At 41.0% G+C, this 18,927-nt stretch overlaps 1 protein-coding gene across 2 annotated transcripts in view; it reads right to left on the reverse strand.

The window, feature by feature from the left end:
* Positions 1–18,669, reverse strand: part of ST6GALNAC5 (ST6 N-acetylgalactosaminide alpha-2,6-sialyltransferase 5) — a 77,154-nt gene extending 58,485 nt beyond the window's left edge. For both annotated transcript variants that reach the window (XM_086753404.1, XM_086753403.1), the window contains exons 1-2: positions 18,452–18,669; positions 17,565–17,810 (exon numbers count right to left, since the gene is read on the reverse strand). In XM_086753404.1, coding sequence (XP_086609530.1) covers positions 17,565–17,810; positions 18,452–18,517 — 312 coding nt within the window. In that variant the 5' untranslated portion in view covers positions 18,518–18,669. The remainder of the gene's footprint in view (positions 1–17,564; positions 17,811–18,451) is intronic.
* Between the last annotated feature and the right edge of the window lie 258 nt (positions 18,670–18,927).

Genomic DNA, 18,927 nt, shown 5'->3' on the forward strand with positions numbered 1-18,927 from the left:
ATCCAGCCACAGACAGATTCATCTTGAAATGCTGAGGGTTTAATATCCAAAGATTTCAAACTAGAACTAGTTAGCCTGGTTCTATTTTACAGTAAGCTCATTTCATACTTTTAAAATATTACATAGGAGTGTTCAAGTGGGCAGACATTGTGTAGGGGCCAAGAATGGCTGCACACCAACCCTTCCCTAGCCATCAGTATAGGCTGCAGCAAACAGTACAGAACTGAACTATTCTGTTTACTGTAACAAAAGATAATATCAAAAGGAGAGAATAAATTTAGAAACAGCATGGAGCAGCCCTAACTCTCACCAGGGGCCAAGAGCGATATAATTCAGTTCCAGAAACATTTTGTTGATTGAATTTCTCTTTCAGTCTCAACCACAGGACCAAACCAGAAGTCAGCTGCAGGGTAGTAATATTTACAAACAGGATTTATATTTAAAATAGTAAATCTCTCAAAAAAACATACGAAAGTATAATAAGGCATTGTAGTCTTGCATTCGTAAAGGGTTTCTGTACCGGTATCTCCAGTTTCACATTGAGTGACACATCTTTCAATCTCATCAGACAAATGGGTTTTCTGTTTGTTTGTTTTCTTAGCCTTTTTAATACATACAAGTGCTCTTCTCCATTTCCTCAGATTTAGAGTAACATATTTAAAAGGCATTCAGGACTCACATTAACACCTAACCAGCAGCAAAAACTGTCACTTCTATTTTATCCCTCTTAGCTCCCTGATTACACAGTTCTATTAACTGAAAGGCAGCACCAGCTCACAAAGATAATCAAGAAGAAAGGTCAGCGGTATATGAAAGGAAGTTCTGGCCTTTCAGGGAACCGCTGGGACTTGAGCTCAGCGCTAGTTTCAAGAATGAAAAGACAGAGATTCAGTGTCCCTCAATAGCATAATCCCGGCACCGCTCATAAAACCATACAGATTTCCTCAGATCTGAGGATGACCACTGAAACATCAACCCTCAAATGGGAATTCCTTACAAATGGTCATTGTACAGACACTATCAGAATAATGTGACAGAAAAACAAGTGTCACTTTCTATTGCTGTTGCCCTTTAACACAGAGAATCCTAAAAAAATTTAAAAATAATATAATTATTTCCTCGATCTTGATTCTGTATTAACACTATGGCTCCAATTTCTTCTATGGTATTCTAAGTTCTCATGCTGCTTTAACAATGAGACCCATATACAAATATTTTTAGAAACATTCAGTGTAGGAAGTATCTGTGACCTAACAACTATTAGCCCTAGACTGCAGCCTTCCACTCTTTTCCCTGACCTGTATGAATCTGACAGAGATGGCCTGACCCCACACACTACTTGCCCTTCTGTCTTCAAATTCTATTGATTTATAGATTTCAGCACTTCGAGGCAGAACCAGGAAACGGTCTATGTGCCAGGAGAAGAGAGGCGCTCCATTAGGTGATCAGCAGCTGACGCGTAATGTCTCGCAGGCCAGAGCCTGCAGCACTGGCAGCCTCTGCTAATAACAATTGATTTGGCTGCAGACCTGGGTACTAATCCTGCTTCTACTAATTTCCAGGGGAGAATTCCATAGAGTTTTAGCAGAAGCAAGACTAGGGTCTTTGAATAATGATATTTCGTTTGTAGTATTTTCTGACCTCGAGTGCCTCTTCCTAGCTCTGCAAAGCAGCATGTGGGAACGGCCTTAGTCACCCAACGCTATGCTTTTGTTCTCCCAAGAAATACAAAGAAAGAGAAAGTTAAAAGAATGTCTGCCAATATAAGACCGTTAGGAGATGCACAACAAGAAGTGATGGATTATAATAAAGGAAAAAAAAAATTTGTTTGATGCTGCCTTCCCTGACAGAATCTCAACGTTGCCTGATGGATTATTTGTCAAGGTTCACCATTTGTGAATCATGTATCTACAACACTGTGGCAGGAACATGTGTTATTTCAGTATCTAATCAGAATGGTCTGGTCTGTACACCTTCACTCTGAAACCTGTGCTGTGCAGCTTTTATTGCAGTTTTATTATCCATGGTAACAGGATTCACTACTTGCATTTCTCTTCTCCAACCTTCCTAATTTAAATGAGAAGAACAGAATTGTCTTATCTTTATTTTCACTCTCTGAAAGGGAAGAGAAAGATTTACTCCTAATCCACAGAAAGCAACGCAAACTGAGGTCATTTAGACTTCAGCTGCGTAATGTTAAGCCTCAAAGAAGACCTTCATTTTTTTCTAAGATGATACTCCATAAACCCTATATTTCTGTTCCCAGTTGCTCATATCTTACTACAGCTATACAGAAAATAATTGAAACTTTTTGTATCTGTATTATTGCACTTACAATTTTTGCACTTGCTCTTTAGATTTTGCAAATTTTAGGCAAAGAAAACCAAGGCCCTTCTAAACACTAAGCATACATCGGGTGCCCTTACAGTTTACAGAATTCCAGAAGACCTACCATTTTCACCTACCAGATCAAACACAGTCACAACACAAGTGATTTTGCCACAACTCAATGTCCAAGGAAACTCTGGATCAGCATTCAGAGAGGTTAATGACCGAGCTGGCAGTCTAAAGACTACTTCTACCTTTGCTCTTAAAGATGATCTTTCCCAGTATATGCCAAGATTTTTCCTGCTCTTCCCAAAGTGTTCTTGTTTCACAGGATTGTGATAGACTTCATACTCCAGAACTGTCAGTCAGGTACTTTATACAATCACAACATTTATTAAACCATCCTATTTGTTGGTCGTCTTCTGCAGTCAGGCGAGGATTTTATTTTTCTTTACACTAAAATATGATGGGATTACTTGAACATGCAAAGAGGAATCTGAGAAGTGCTATCATGATTCTTCTCCCCATCACTGAAATTCACATATTTGATTTTTAAACAGAATACATTTTTAATATAATGTCATATAATAGATACCAAATGCACAACATAATACAATACACTATAAAATACATACCAAATATTTTTAAGGCATAAAAAGTTAATGAACTCTGTATAGGCAGCTGGTGCCAGTGTGACGAATACACTGTTTCCCTAAGGACCCGAGGGTGCCTATTTAATGCTGTTCTGTGCCCGCACGCCCCATTAAAGTTTATTAGAGTCCAAAATACCGTGCAGCCCTGCTGCGCACATCAAATACCATGCTTAAAGAGTTAACCTGCCCCAAGTCACCGGAGTTGTTGCAAAATGCATGCGGTTCAACATGCTCTGAAAACCAGGTCGTTTATTTAACTGCCTGTGTGCTAATTTAGAGTGAGATCTTGGTGTCTCAGACATAGTCGATTACACTTTGACAGAACCTGAAAGCCAAAACCAGAAGTGTGGTCTTCAAAAGCCTTGCTCGGCCACCATGTAAATCTGCACTTAAAGACTGCTCTTTCTGTGTGCCTGACTGTGATCTGACAGGGGCTGAGCCTCGCAGGACATCTGACGTTGCCACATATGATGAAGTCAGGGGAGTTACACAGTTTGGTAAAACAGATTAGAAAGCTCTTTGGAAAGTGACATGGTAATGCTATAATCTCCAACTTATTTGCTTCTCAAAATATGTGCTTTAACAGCTTTTGCAGCAGGAACTCAAATGCTTTAAACACCATTTCCATCTAAGATCCTCAACTCAAGACCACAAATTGCGTTCTCTTTTGTTATCTCTTACCTGGGCTAAACCATGCTCCCCCACGATCCTGTCCAAGCAGAAGGGCTAGACTGAAAGTGCACTTACGTATTTTTCTGTTGGGCAGCTCTACACAGCAGAATAGGTATCCCAGATCCATTTCCGGTGCATAACTCTCCCAATCCACTCTATATAACTTCAATGTTATATAGAACAAAGTCTGAAATTTCACTTGCAAGTCATGCATGGAAGTCAAGTCTCTCAAGTGATTGAGGTTGAGTCCTCTCACTTTTCAAACTCCTGCCTGAAATTCCTCACTGGCTACTCAAGGTCAAAAATATCTTTTAAACTTTTTTGTTTTCCTGTCCCTCTACACCATAAGGAATTAATACGCTGGTACTTTAAGGTAGTCTCCCTTTAACGCTTCTAGGGCACTTGGAGACCCTCAGAAGCAAGGTGATATGTAAGTACAAAGTATTATTATTTAATGAGCTGAGGGAAAGAACCTCTTGTTTCGGAAAATGGGACAGTTATATGTGTGTAAAATATAAAAACAGCCACTTGAAACTATATTTGAAGGAGAATGAAAAATAAAACTGTTACTTGTTGAGGGTTTCTTCTCCTATTATTTCAAAAAATATAGTCTAATTAGAAAAGTACAATTTAGGCACCCACCACACTCAAAAGCTTCTTTGTAGTGTATTTTACCTACTGCTTCAACACAGAACCTGCATCACTTCATTGGACGATTACGTTACCACTTTGAACTAATATTTGCACAAATTGCATTAGTTGGCTATTATCAGATAATTATTAAAATGTCCTCTTCACAAGTTTTAACTAGGACAACATTAATTAAATGGTACAGACATCCACAGTAAAATGCAAACCTTTGCTACCTATAGCACAATAGAGTGGCTCCTTGCTATCAGTTGTATACCCTGCTGGGGCTAAAATACGAGCTTTAACCTGTCACAATGAATTTAACTTTGCCTCTCAGCTTCAACATTCTCTTCATACAGTTTTGTTTCAAGTCTAAATACACTGCAACTATAGCACATTTCTTCTTTTGTGACTTAATGTTGCCATTTGAAAGGAAACTGTAAGAATAATTACTGATGTAAAAAAAACATGAACATACTGTAGACAACTCTATGGAATTTTAATTAGAAAATGTAGGTTCACAAAATTTCCCCTGTCCTCCTTTCAATGAGCTGTCAGCCACTGCACATCTTATTTTCATGAATTTAATATTTTGAACACTTTCTGTCAACTTTGTATTTCACAAGCATAAACATAAAGCAAATTATGATGCTGCTAAATAGGAGCTTGAAATGCAATCTTCTTATAGAAATATGTATGTTTAACACAGCTTCTCTTTTTATTGATTGCTCTGTGCAAAAATATGAAGGCGTAAATACCAGAAGAGTTGATTCATTTAATTTCCTTGCACTTCGACATGGCCCCAGTCTAAAGAAGGATCTAACCAGACTCTGACAGTTAAAGATTAACAGTCCTGCCATACCAACAGCCTTGACAAAGGAGCTTAACTTAATCCTTAAAGCAGTATAAGATGTCTTACGTGTATTACTGCATAGGAGCACAACTTTAATAAACACAGTGTAATGTAGTTTTCAGTAGTTTTACTATGTAAAGTATGGGATATGAAACAAAAAAAAATTTGACAGATCTATTTGTTTTTCAAGGGAAATAAAAAGGAACTAGAAAACCTACTTTTTTTAAAAAAAATACTTTTATTTTGAACTTCAGTCTCTGTGCTTTGCACAGACTGGTACACAAAAAAAAAAGGAATTCCAATTAAAAAAGACAAGCAGATGCAATCTCGTCATCCACAATCAAGAGGCGATGGGACTACAATTTCAGATAAACTGGCTTACACACTGCTCTGTTGTAGCTGCTTTTACCTCTAATCTCAGTCACAAGGCTTTCATGCACTTCCTGTGAGCACTGCACTCAATTTTAAAAAGCTTTGAGAACTTAAATAACCGTTGGTTCTAGAACTTAGTATGGCATGGCTGAGATCACCTCCTGCAGCTTCAAGTGGAATTAATCTTTTTTTTATTTGCTGTAGACCATGAAAATTAACCATCATACCTGAAAGCTCAAATGTTAGGACACTAATTGTCATGTTAAAATGATTTTTTTTCACATTATGCACTACAAATAGGATATGTCATCTTCATAACACACTGAAAAATACCTCTAGGAAGTGGCATAATTATAAAAAATCACTTCTGAGAAGCTTTAATAAAGCTGATGCATCTTATCATCAATCAATTTATTCTATATGTGTCTGAGAGCACTGCTATAAGCATAATGGCTCTGTCTGTTTTTAGCATAAACTCTACTTCTACAGTGCTCCTAATGCAGCGGTTTCACTGTATTCCGTATCAATGTGAATCCTTGAAGGCAGGTTTTCAGGTCCTGTGAATTGTCTCAAATCCAGATTTGATCTGAAGATAAGTGCTATTACAGGTTATACGCGTATGTACATACGGGATATGTTGTTATTCCATCTTGACAGTAGCGAGAGCTCTGACGTAAAGACTGAGAGCCAGCTGCACCTTCTACTGAGTCCCAGGATGCTGCACATTCAGCGTCTTTCATGAGAGCAGAAACATGATTCCTACACTTACAAGCGGGTAACAAGCTGTTCAAAGTTTCAGATCAGCACAGCTGGGAGTGAAAGGTGATTCTAAAGCCTCATTTCATTTTCCAGGCCAAAATGTCCAAAGGTCTAATTAAAAATACCCTGAAAGCTGTTCTATATTGCACAAATTGCCGCAGATCAAAAGGGATCACTGTGCCGGAAGAAATCAGACACATTAATACCAGAGATACCCTCCCGGCCCTAATATCCCTCCTCCACATCTACCAGCTGTAAAAGTACCTCATTTATGCCCTTAAACCATCAGGGATCAACCAACACTACTCCTGTGAAAGAATATTCAGCATATCTATAACTAGGTTCCTTGTTTCTTTGTGCTGCTACTGAGACATAAAGCAGATAGAGCAGAAGTGAAGAATTTAGCTCTAGTTTTGATTCTACTTGTAAAAAAAACCCAGAGCTTTTGGCTATTCATAAAAATTAAAAGAGAAGTGAAAATTAAATCTATTAATATGGTTATTACATATGGAAAGAGTAAAATTAAGGCTCAGCAGTCTTATGTTAGATAGTGAAGATATTACTAAATATCCTATCAGCAAAATTTCTTAATTTACTGAAATTAAGATACAGTCATCAACATTTCCAAAGAAATATACATGGTAACAACACCAGAAAACGAAAATGAAAACACAAACATTACAAATGAAATAAGCTATGTACATAGAAATAACTGTTACAGGCAAAAAACTCCTTAGCTTCACTCTCAAACATTATTTTCTAAAGCAAAGCAATTACAACTTTTTCTTTTATAAGTAAGTGCCCCATGAAGCCACGGATTTTGTCATAAATGGTGACTTAGATAACTAAATCATGCTCTGTGAACTTAATGTAGGGTCTCATTTAAAACTTTGAAAACCTGATTCACAACATCATCTATCATATTAGGCTGCTGTACAAAAGAAATGCTGAAAAATAGTCTTTCTGATTAATTGCACTCAATGTATGGCAATGTAACAACCAAAATTTAAGTAACAAGTACTGTGAGGTATGTAAGACTTCTGACTGAGCACTAGGAAGTGTGCAATTGTACAATGTATCTGTAGGTTGCAGCTATATTCTCCAGTTTAATTAGGTAGGAAATTCTTGCTGGTGTGGCAGAGGACTGAAAATGCTCCTCTGGACCAGGGTTAGGAAACCATTAGGATATAGACTAGCAGGTTTTTGCAGGGAGATTCAAGCAAATACTGACAACGCTCCGTACAACCAACCAGAAGCAAGCTCTGCCCATGTGTCAAGATTGTAGGACACAGAGAAGCTCTATGGTGTGAGCTACATAACCATGCTAAACACACTGCTGAGCCCAAGATAATAAACCCCATCTCTCAGTCAAGCTTATTAGTTCTGGCTTAGCAATGTGCTAACTGCAGCTACGCAGCTGCCAGAGCAGAGCCGGTGCATCTCCAACCAGCTCAAAGCGAGAGCACAGCACACTCTTGTCTGCTGGCAAAATCCCATACAGACATATGCTTAGACACCATGTCAGCTGGCGCTCGGCAAGAGGGGGAAACCCTTACTGGAGCGCTGGTTATTATGTAGAGGCCCGTTATGTCCGAGGTAGTTCTCATGGATAATGTGAGCAATATTATAACAAACTGTCTCAGTCTTCGTAAGGATCATGAATCACTACTCGGAAAGAAAACCAGAGCAGTGCTACAAAGAGAATACATAAGTAGATGATCAAATGGAAATAGCAGTGACTTTGCCGTAAGTTTTCAATTTGTAAAATGTATTTTGGACAGTTATCAATAATATCAATAATGACCATTTTATGAAATATCAGTGTTAGGAAAGAAATTATCTAAATAAAACACAAACTGTTTTGTTTTTAAAAGAGAGGAGTTCACCTGCAATTGTGCAGGCACAGGCAGATGAGCTGAGGAAGGACAGGCAGTGTTACCTCTGCATCACTCTGGCAGCCGCAGTCAGACCACTGGCTGTATTTTGAGGTTTTATGTTCCTTTTTTAGAATTAACCAATATGCTGAGATGTGTAAAACTAACCCTTTTACAGTAACATTAAGAATAAAATGGACAGCAATAAAACTCAGGAGCACATTTGTCATTATTCTAATCTCCAAGGATGAAATTTAGCCAAGTGTCTGAAGGACTGACCCCAAGATGTCACACTGAAAGCTGGAGCGGTGTAGGGAAGGGATAGCATGGGTTGTACAACAGCACGGGCTCCCTGTGAGCCTCTGGGCTCTGGATAAAGGATAAGGTTGGAGAGCACTCCTTCCATGCATCTGGCCAAAGGCTTTCTCATAAGGACTACGGGCAAGTCTTGGAAATCATAATGTTTTCCAAACCTATCTTTGCTGTGGTCAAATGTTTAGTCTCTGCAAACACAAGGTGTATATAGTTTGGATGGCTAAAGTTAAAGAACAGCTAGTATTTCAAACGCAGTTTCATTCTCTGGCATTGCACTTGAGAATTGTCCAGAAATGTTCTGGGCATGTCTGAACCACCATTCCCTAGGCAGCTCGTGTAGGTTCAGCCGATCCTGACCCTGAATGCCACGGAAAGCACGGTGCAGAGCCAGCCTAGCTCCAGAAGAAATGTACCTGCCAAAGGTCAGGATTCACTTGCTCAGATACAGTGTGACTACTCTGCTTTCGAATTCAAGCTAACAAGCCCATCCCAGACTACGCTACACAGAGGTACTGACCCAGCCTCTGCTAGCTTTGGGATCTCTGCACCCCACTTTACCAGCCCCTAAACACGTGCTACCTTCCTGCCAGTTGCCTCCATTATGTGCTTCCTCAGGTGCTTATGTTTCGTACAACTCAAAAGGGTGAATTTCACTGAAACAGAATGAAAACGTCTATCCACAGAGAATGCAAAGCAGGTGAGAAAGTTTAGAAGGTAATGAGCCTGGATGTAACCCACCTCACTATCTACAAAACACAGCCCAGTGTCTGAAACTGGGAGAAAAGGTTTTAACCTCATGCAGGCAAACTAGCATGTACTTGCTGATGAATGCAGTCTCTAGAAGCCTATTTCTCAGCAAGCTATTTCTTAAGCATAACAATATTCCTCTAACTTTCCTGTGCACAAAGCTTGATATAGATGTACATTTGCACAAACTTGCACTGTTGAATTTTCCTTCTCCTTAGAGATAACTCTTAGACTGATGCACTGCTGAGTGTTATTACACCTACTTTTATGACCTGCTATAGCTGAGGGCAAGATATATTCTAATTTAATACCGTCCAACAGCACAAAATTTACTGAATATTTTGTTTCTGCAATATTAACATCATGCCAATACCTGAGGATGCTAATAACATACTAAAATAAAAATATAATATTTGCTAAACAAAAATGCATATTGCCATTTTATTGACTGTTTACAGAGAAACATTCTCCTCCTCTTTTCCAGGTTATTTCTTACTAAGTCATACATTCTGTAATGGAAGTTTTTCTACAGCTGCTATGAATTTTTAACGTGCTCTATTCGACAATGAAGTACACATTTATATATTCTTGTTCTGTGTTATTTACAACAGTCCAGATTATTAAATTTGAATTAAGAAAACCTGATCTGTGTTGCTTGTATACCATATAAACCCATTACTGTCCTCCTTTCTTGGACAATGAACATTTTGCACTCGTTCACTGTGATTGGAAAAAAACCCTCTAGTAATATATCAAACACATTGGTTTGCCCACTCTGTATTTTAAAATAACCCAATCTTATTCTGAGCTTTTCTTACAAGGTTCTGGTAAGAATCTACTATTTATTATTGCAGTTAATATATACATTGTGCCTCTCTTACACTGTCTGTCTCTCTGAATACAGTCCAGGCACTAGCAGTATTACCAGATTTGCCTAACCTCAGTTCACATGTGGTATATTCTCCACAGGAATGTGCGCACGTTTCTTAGTGCCCAGCTCTGTCTTTCATATAACACCATCAAGGGGCACCTCAGAGCTCCACTTCTCCAGTCGCATTTTGCACTTCTGTTGCAAACAGACTCTCTGAAGGCAGAAGGTTTCAGCTATAACTTGTTCCCTCGCTTCCTATGTGACTCTTATTCTTAACTGTATTTGGATATTTTCAGAATGATAACGGAAAACAATTTACAGCAGTTTCTGAACTGAAAATATTCTCCTTTACTTTTCTAGCTGATAGCAAAATTTAGTAATTATCATGGTTTTAACACTTGAAGCTTTAACTATTAGAGCAAAAGAGTGATGACTAATGGAGATTGCTTAGGGATGAGATGAAATAGTGAGGTGAAACATCATGATGCTTTATCTCACCTTCAAAGTAGCTTTTGCGCTGTCGTATCTGCTTATATCAGCACCAAACGGCTGCTGATTTGATCATAATTGCCCTAATTAGAAGTTCAATTAATACACTGAGTTCTTCGCATCAATGCCACCTCAGCATCAAGGATGTGCACATGGAGCATTACTGAGCAATACAGGTTAAACGCATAATAAAGGTCACCGGGAAAAGGAAACTACCTGCAGTCTATTGTTCTGAGGACAGCACATAGTTAGGATGACACTCAATATCCACTTATGCCCCAGGACAAGCAGAAAGGGAAAAACTTAAAGAACTCTATTGAGAGATATCCATCAGCTGTGAACAAAAATTACATTTCCTGTCATTGAAAATCTCATTTAGTTCAGACTTACTTCCACTAAGGATTAAAACCCTTCAAAAGAACACTTTGTCTTCACAGGAAGATGAAAATAGCCTAAAATGCTAACAGTGAAAAACTGTGCGCAAAAAGTGCACAACATGGTAACTTTAAATGGTTATCAAATATAACAATCTTCAGCACATACTGGAAATATAAATGCGGTCATTGAAACTAATGATGAAAATTAAAAGAAAAAAAAAATTAAGAGGTTTTGCATGAGAGACAGGCAAATCTCTCTAGCAGACAAAGCGTCACCAAATCCCTGCCTGGAAGTATTTTGCATATCCATCAAATTAAGAATTTTGCATGTTCTCAAAAGAAGATAGGGAAGCAGAAAACGGAAAAAGACAGCACCCACTTATTAAAATATGACGTATAGGATATTCATAAAAAAGGAAAGAACATATTTACTCATTCTTCACTTTTCAGAATACAGGATAAAGCCTATAATCCAGAATCAATCAAAAAACAGACGCAGAAAATAAATAAAAACATCTTCATCCTTCTCCAATTTTTCTTCTATGAGGAAAAAAAAAACCCCAGCTTTGTCTTAGTTATAAAAATAAGGTAACATCTACAACCAGTTTCATGGTATCAGATATTTCTGTGAGATGTGACTTTTTTAAAATATGAGAAAATTAAAACACAATCCTGCATTAACTGCCTTGACCTGACCATCTACTTATTTCTGTTTGTACTGAAATCAGTCATCAAGATTTTGTGATACAGTCTCTGAAATAATCCTTTTGCTTCACTTTCTACGAAACAATAAAGCTATATCGCAAAATGTCACAAATTACATGGGGCAAGAGCCTCACCTGGTATGAGCTCCAATACTTTCTCTGTTTTCAGTTTAACGACAACGATTTACTCTCCTTTATCTTCTCCATAACCAGGAAACACTCAGAAGAGACCTAGTTTGTTGTTGAGTAGGTCTTTACGCATCACGTTACATGAATTAATGTGATTAGATGCACACAAAACACCTTTCAATTGGGACATCTGAATATTTAATAGTATCTGTCCTCTTTTTACACAATTCTTCTAAGCAACAGGCCCTGACCTTTGCCTGGAGTCACCACCTCTACTAGTTACACTTCAACTTTAACAGCATTTATTTTAGAAAAAATTAGGCAATAGTGACAACTGTAAAATATTACTTGCTTTCATTGTCCTGACAGCTAACACTTGTGTTCTCTCTCAAGCAAAGACCGGAATCAGAATTCTACAAAAAATAGTCCAACTGCAGAATATGTCCTTTTTTCATAAAATAAATGCATAAACTGCACAGCTAACTGATATCTGTATGTAAACACTTGAAAATATTTCAAGATATTGTAAGTAGGAACAGTGCCAGGCTAGAACTACTGGTTCTTTGCAAAGGTGCCAAGTAACCTTGAAAACAGGAAAATGTACCATCATTTCCTATCACCATTGCGTGCTATTTATTGCATACTGGGTATTATCATCTAGCACACACAGAAGCTGCTAAAAATTTTAGACAGGGGTCATCAAAATGAATGAATCGAGTATTATGATTTGTTAGGCTGAAAAAGCACCCTGCTGCAGTAGCTCTAAAGCAAGAAAATACAAAGCACAAGACAGTCTTAATTCAAATCTTGGGTAAATCTGGTAAAACAATTGTCTCTGCTCTGTGCTTGTGTATGTTCAGTTACACTCTCTTACTGTCATGGTCCTAATTTTTTTTTTTTTTTTCCCCTCTGTCAACTGCGCGAGGATTTTAACGATAGGTGACTACCATACCTCAACAAACAAACAAAAAAGCCAAGAAACGAAGAAAACACTGAGTGAGGGGCTTTCTGGACTGCCACCTCGCGCAGGTCCCCACCGGCCGGTGTCCCACCAGGGTCACTCCAGAACGACGTCTCCCCCTGGTGGGTCTCTCACACAACAGAAGCTCCACCAAACGCTTACCTGCACAATGCAGTCTGCGCTCCTTCCTCTGCAGGTAACAATTTCAGAGGTAAACAGGAACGCGTAATGAAATCATGACACACGGTTTACTTCAACTCAATGGACTCAATCCCACCTCAGGCAAATCAGACTGGTTTGTTTTAGGATATCTTATGATAAATTCATTTGAAAGACACTAAAATCCTCAAAATAATTTAATTCCTTCCTATCTCTACATAAGTTAGCTATGGAGGTTGGTTTAGTGACCTCCCACAAACTATTCACCCCCAAATTGTCAATGGTTTAACTATTCAGGCAAAAAAAAAGAAAATCAAATTCCAAACTCTTTCTAATACTCATTACAAAGAATATAAAACACTGCAAGATTTCCCCCTATTTTAAGTGCACAAAGTTTACTACCCTAGAAAAAATAGTTTCAACTCAGAACAACTTAATGTGTCTCAGAGATTAAGGAGCTACAGGACTATTTGCAGCATGACTCTTCCTCAAACACTTCATGAACTACACTATTCTCTGATCTGCATTTATTGAAAGATTTCTTTACATATAATAATTTACACTATAAATTAAGAAATCATTGTGATCACTTGAATTATCATGTTGATCTCAATGTTCTCTTAAGGTATTTAAATGTGCTTCTAATAAATGATACATTTTGTCCGCAAGATTGATTTAATTTTTCTTTTTATTTTCTAAGAAACAAAATCTTTGATGGCTTGAAATATTATTCAACTACATACGTGACAAACTCATATTTATTCTCAGTGCAACCTGTTGAGCCAATACTGGATAAAAAGCTTTTTAACTATCCAGAGACACGTTCTCACATTCATTTCAGAATAGTAATATAATGGTTAAATATTTATTTCTTGTAAGTTCTGGAACAGTGCTAGGTTTCCTACTTTCATTAACAGTCTCTTATTTGTATGCAGTAATTGCTTTAAAAATACTAGCATTGTAATTTATTGCTAGCACTACAATAAATCAGCAGAAAGCCTTATCCCCACGTCTCCCCATGGAATAACATAATTCTGCTTTCCTCAACCCCAGTGACAAAGCCTCTTTAATTTCAGGATTACACTCAAAGAACTCATGAAAGATGTTAGTTTGACACTCTGGGACTCCTGTCCTTTCTAACTGCAGAACAGACGCAATAGCTAAGCAGCGCTACACTCTGCTAACGTGCCCGTGTAGGAAGCGACAGCTCCTCGAAGCAGAAGGGTAGCTGCTACTTCTCCACTGCATTTCAATCCTTGACCTCTCTGTAGCAACTATCAGCAAACTGTGTTTTCTGTTCCAAACACGAGAGGTTTTAGGACATAAACATCTGGCTATTAGGAACAAAAAAAAAACCATAATGCATTCATTTCAAACATCCATCAACAATGACTGTCATTTGCTGTTGGTCTCGGACATGCAGAGGCAAAATGCAATAATCAATCTCTGAATCCATTGCGTTTCTGAATTTTCTTGTTGTAAGAGTTCAGTTCAACAAAAACAAAGTTTGCACTGCTGAACTGCGAAAGGCTGCTAAAGCTAAGAACATGGGTTCTGATCTCTGCTGCTTGATTCAGGGAAAAAAAGCGCCAAGAAACAAAACGTCACAAATATGACCAAGTGACAAGAGACTCCTGCTAAAAGGCTCTTCAACTCAGTAAAAAGAATATGATGTATTTTAGCTGTGTTCTCAGAGACTGTCTGCTTATCTTGACAGGATGGATGAGGAACTACAATTCTTACTGAACATAAAAGGAGGAAAATAATTGGTTAATACAATATTGCAAACTGTATTTTAAAATCATTGGTACTTTACTAAGCACCTTGATTTTCTAGCAAATAGTCTCCATACATGATCACCCAGCACTACTAAATGAGCTGTCCTGCTCGTAGTGATAGACATTTGTAATACATGCTATTTCACAATTTGGACAGTTGTTTAATTTTATCCCTGAAATATCTACACTACCATGTAACACAGCTTCTGTGTATGTCAATACTCGCATTGTAATTATGGATTAATAATAACTTCAGTACTTATCACATAGCTTCTACATATATGTGCACACCTACTCTGATTAAACGCATCAGATCGGGCACAACACCACAAACATGAAACTAGGTTTTCCTATTAAAGCAAACTAAGGGATCCAGAAACAAAGTCTTTCTAAAGTTAAGAACATGTTTCAGCTTCTAGATCTGAATGAACTAGACATTTAGTCTACTGCTAACTGTCATTCATGCACGAACACATACCAGAGATGAATTCTGTATAATGGTCATTCAGCTTCAGGTCATTCAACTTGACAGATAATCCCAAGATTCTATATGGGAAACTAAGGAGGCTATATTGTGAAAAATCTACCATCCATTGTCATTTCACAGTCATCTCTGTGCCATCAAAATAACATGTACCGTTGCTGAAGTCATTCGCCTCCTACCTTTCCAAGCCTGTTGTCCTCATACAACAGGTACTTTTCATCTCCTTCCAGATCTCCCTGTCTCTTCAAATATTATGTCCTTCTCACAGCTACAGAATTTTATCTTGCTTTCTTCTTGCAGCTCTCTTAATAGTCCTGAAACCTCCCCGATTCCTTCGTTTTCTCTCACTTTGGGCTGGACTTCTTACACTGCTTAATAGCTGTCTTCTCTGCAGTCTCCAGTGATCCACCCAAAACCCATGTTTTCCGAAAATTTTTCACCATTTCTCAGTTCTTGCAATCTCTCTCCCTATTCTCATCATCATCAATTCTGCATCCTTCTTTTTCCAAACCATTAATACCTGCTATCTGCATTTTCCATTTTTTATTCTTCAGGAAACCTATGTATTCTGAAATTATGAATCCATGTTAAATATATAGATCTGTTAAAATATTAAAACAAATACACTACTAAGAGTAAAATCTTAGCCCTTCTCTCCCCCATCATCTCCTTATGGTAATACAGTGTTCTCATTGCTCTGTATACCACAGCGTCACAGTGGCACTGTATGATTTCACGTGCATTAAAATAAGACAAAGCAAGCTGAGAACACAGCAGGGGATGCCCAATCTTCTTTTTGACCCCCAGAAGTTATGTGGAAAAGTTATTAAAGCTTCAGCAGATTATTACTGTGAGGCATGAGCTATGTGAAATGAAATTCAGAAACTGTGTATCTGTGGGTTTTGGGCCATATTACGATATATTAAAAAGTCAGAGGATCAGCTTTCTCCAAAACAGAGAGAAATATTAAAATTACCCTGGAAAATAATAAAGACAGAATAGTGATTTTAAGAATGTTCTATTAATGAGTGTGGTTGGAGGTCAGGAAAATCAATGTAAGGGGTTACCAGTGTCAGAAGGCTAGTCACACACACGCCTAAAAACCTGTAGATACCTTTTCAGTTATTACTACTTACAAAAATCACACGCACATATATCTACACATCATCACCACAGTCATGCTCAAGAAGAATAAAATTACAAGAGAACACCTCACACAGTAGGGAGCCCCATGGTCAAACGTGCTTTTTCTATACAGACATTACATTTGAGAATTTGCAGGAGAACCGTGTAAGTAAGCAAATAAAGCCTATAAGGGACCATCCTGAGCTATTTTTTCTGTGTTAAGAGCCCTACAGATAACTCTTGCATACAAAGCGGAGCCAGAAGGAACAATAAAAATCTCTGTATATCAAAGTCACTAGTGTTCATATAGTGCCTCTAAACTGAGCTCAGTAACTTGTTTGACAACATATCTTTCAGAAAGATGTCAGTCTGGATGTGAAATCATGAGTAAGTTAAGAATCCTCACTTCCTGTGCTTACTTTTTTACAGTAAATATTTTCTGCAAGAAGTGTGTGTACTAAACACTGGCAATTGGCAGAGGGGTCCTTGTCATTTTCAGGCAAATGCAACAAACCGAACACTGCACAAGAAGTACAGGAATCTGCCTTCTGAGAAAATTACTGACGCTCGAGCATCTCTTTAGCATGGACATGTCACCTTGCTCGCTTTATGTCATTACGTCTGTCCTGTGAGATATCAACGCTTAGTCTGCCTGTCTCTGGTAAACGGGTATTACAGTCTGACAATCCAGCCTGGTAATTCCAGTGTCAAGAGGAGGGACATCATTTTGTTCACCATTAAAGAGGTGCCCCCAATTTCGAGAATGGAGACTACGGTTGACAACTTCTGCTTCCCAGGAGGAGGATGAAAAGGTCATTTGTGCAGGAGACACAGTTTTCTTTTGTTTCCCAAGATGAAATGAGCTAAGAATAAACACCTACCTATTCACTTTCCCTTCCAGTAACTAAACTTCCTTCTTTAACCCTTCCTAATATCGTCATAAACACACATCTGTAGCATACCTCCAGCATCCAACATTAGAAATAAAACAGTTCACCCTCCATCTTCTACGGAGCAAGAGAAGAGAAGAGAAAACCAACACTCCATAAAGGCCTGACGGCAGGTTGGACACTGGCTCCCGTTAACGCACGCACCCAGGGCCGGGCACTACGGCAGCGAAGCCAGCCCGGAGACCAAGGCACCAGGGTCCCCCGTCTCGCCGGGGCCGGGCCCGCCGCCACAGAGCGGGCAAAACTCGGGGCCGGGTGCCCCCCAGGGAGAACGGGGCAGCGCGGGGTCCCCGAGGGCCGAGTGACAGGGGCGGCCCTGCGGCCGAAGGCTCACCTTGTGCTCCAGGACGCTGATGTAGCCCTCCAGGAGGCCGGCCCCGACGGGGAGCGCCGGGCGGTGCTGGCCGCGTCCCGGCGGGCGGCTAGGCACCGCCGCCACCTGCTGCTGCTGCTGCTGCTGCTGCTGCTGCCGCCGCCGCGGCGGCTCCGGGTGGCCGCCGCCGCCGCCGATGCCGCCGTACATGAGCAACAAGCTGGTGCACATGGTGGTGAGCGCCAGGCAGACGGCCAGCCCGTGGCGCTGCGGGGGGCAGAGAGAGAAGCGGCTCAGCGCCGCGGGGCACCGGGCTCCCCCCGCCGCCCGGCCCAGCCCGCCCCGCCGCCCCTCTCGCGGCGCCCGCAAGTTTCCCGCCGCCAGAGACCGGGCGAAAGTGCGAGGAGAGAACCAGGGAACCCCTCTCCTTCCTTCTCCCGGCCCCTTGCCGGCCCGCTCCCCCGCCTCCGTCTCTCTCCCCGTGCCCCGCTTCCTCGCTTCTTCTCCCCTCTGCGTGCCCGGCTCCCCCGCGCCTGTCATTCCCATGCAGCCGCTCCTCCTTGGGCATCTCGTTCGTGCGTTTTAACGAGCGTCGGGGACCGTAGCGCTCCCCTCCGCGCAGCTACCTCCAGCCTCGTCTTTTAAGCAGACTGGTTTTCTATACGCTCCTTAAAACGCGCACACAACAGACACAAAACCCCCAAACCACGAGCAACACGAATAAAAGAAAGCAGGCGAAAAGTTCGCCGCCGCCGTCGCCGGGGTTTCGTTCGCCTTCGCGCGATCCCGAGGAGCCGCGGGGACGCAGCCCAGGGAGGGCTGGAGCGGGTGCGGGGCGCCCGGGGCAGCTCCGCTCCGCTCCTCCCCGCCGCCGGAGCCGGGATGAGCAGCGTTAACAATGCACTTACCATCAGGGTCTTCATTTTGTGCGCCTCCCGGCCGCCGGTCCTCCCGCTCCCCGCTAGGCTCGGCATGGCGGGGAAGCCGCAGACATGGCTCGGCCAGGGAAGCGCCGCCGTGGCGGGGATTAGGGGGGAATTACACCCCGCCGGACCATCGGAGCCTGCCAGAGCCGGGTCCTCAGCTGCCCCGCCTGCCTCCGCCTCTGCCTCCGCCTCCTCTTCCCGGCGCAGCGGCGGCTTCAGGGCAGGTGGAAGTTAACTTCCTTCTCCCCCTCGGCCGCGCTGCTCCGCCGGCGAGCCCGCGGCTGGAGGGGGCGGGGGCGGCGGGGATCGATCGCCGCGGCGGGCACCGCGCCCTGGGCGGGCACCGGGCGGGCACCGCGCCGAGTATGGGGCGGGCGAGCGGGCGGGCGCCGGGGCCCGGCTCCCCTCCCTCGGTCCAGGCTGCTGTCCTGCTTTCAGCACCGGGGCACGACCCTCAC

This window comes from Chlamydotis macqueenii, chromosome 8, assembly GCF_036417535.1.
Source record: "Chlamydotis macqueenii isolate bChlMac1 chromosome 8, bChlMac1.mat, whole genome shotgun sequence".
Taxonomy (NCBI): Eukaryota; Metazoa; Chordata; class Aves; order Otidiformes; family Otididae; genus Chlamydotis; species Chlamydotis macqueenii.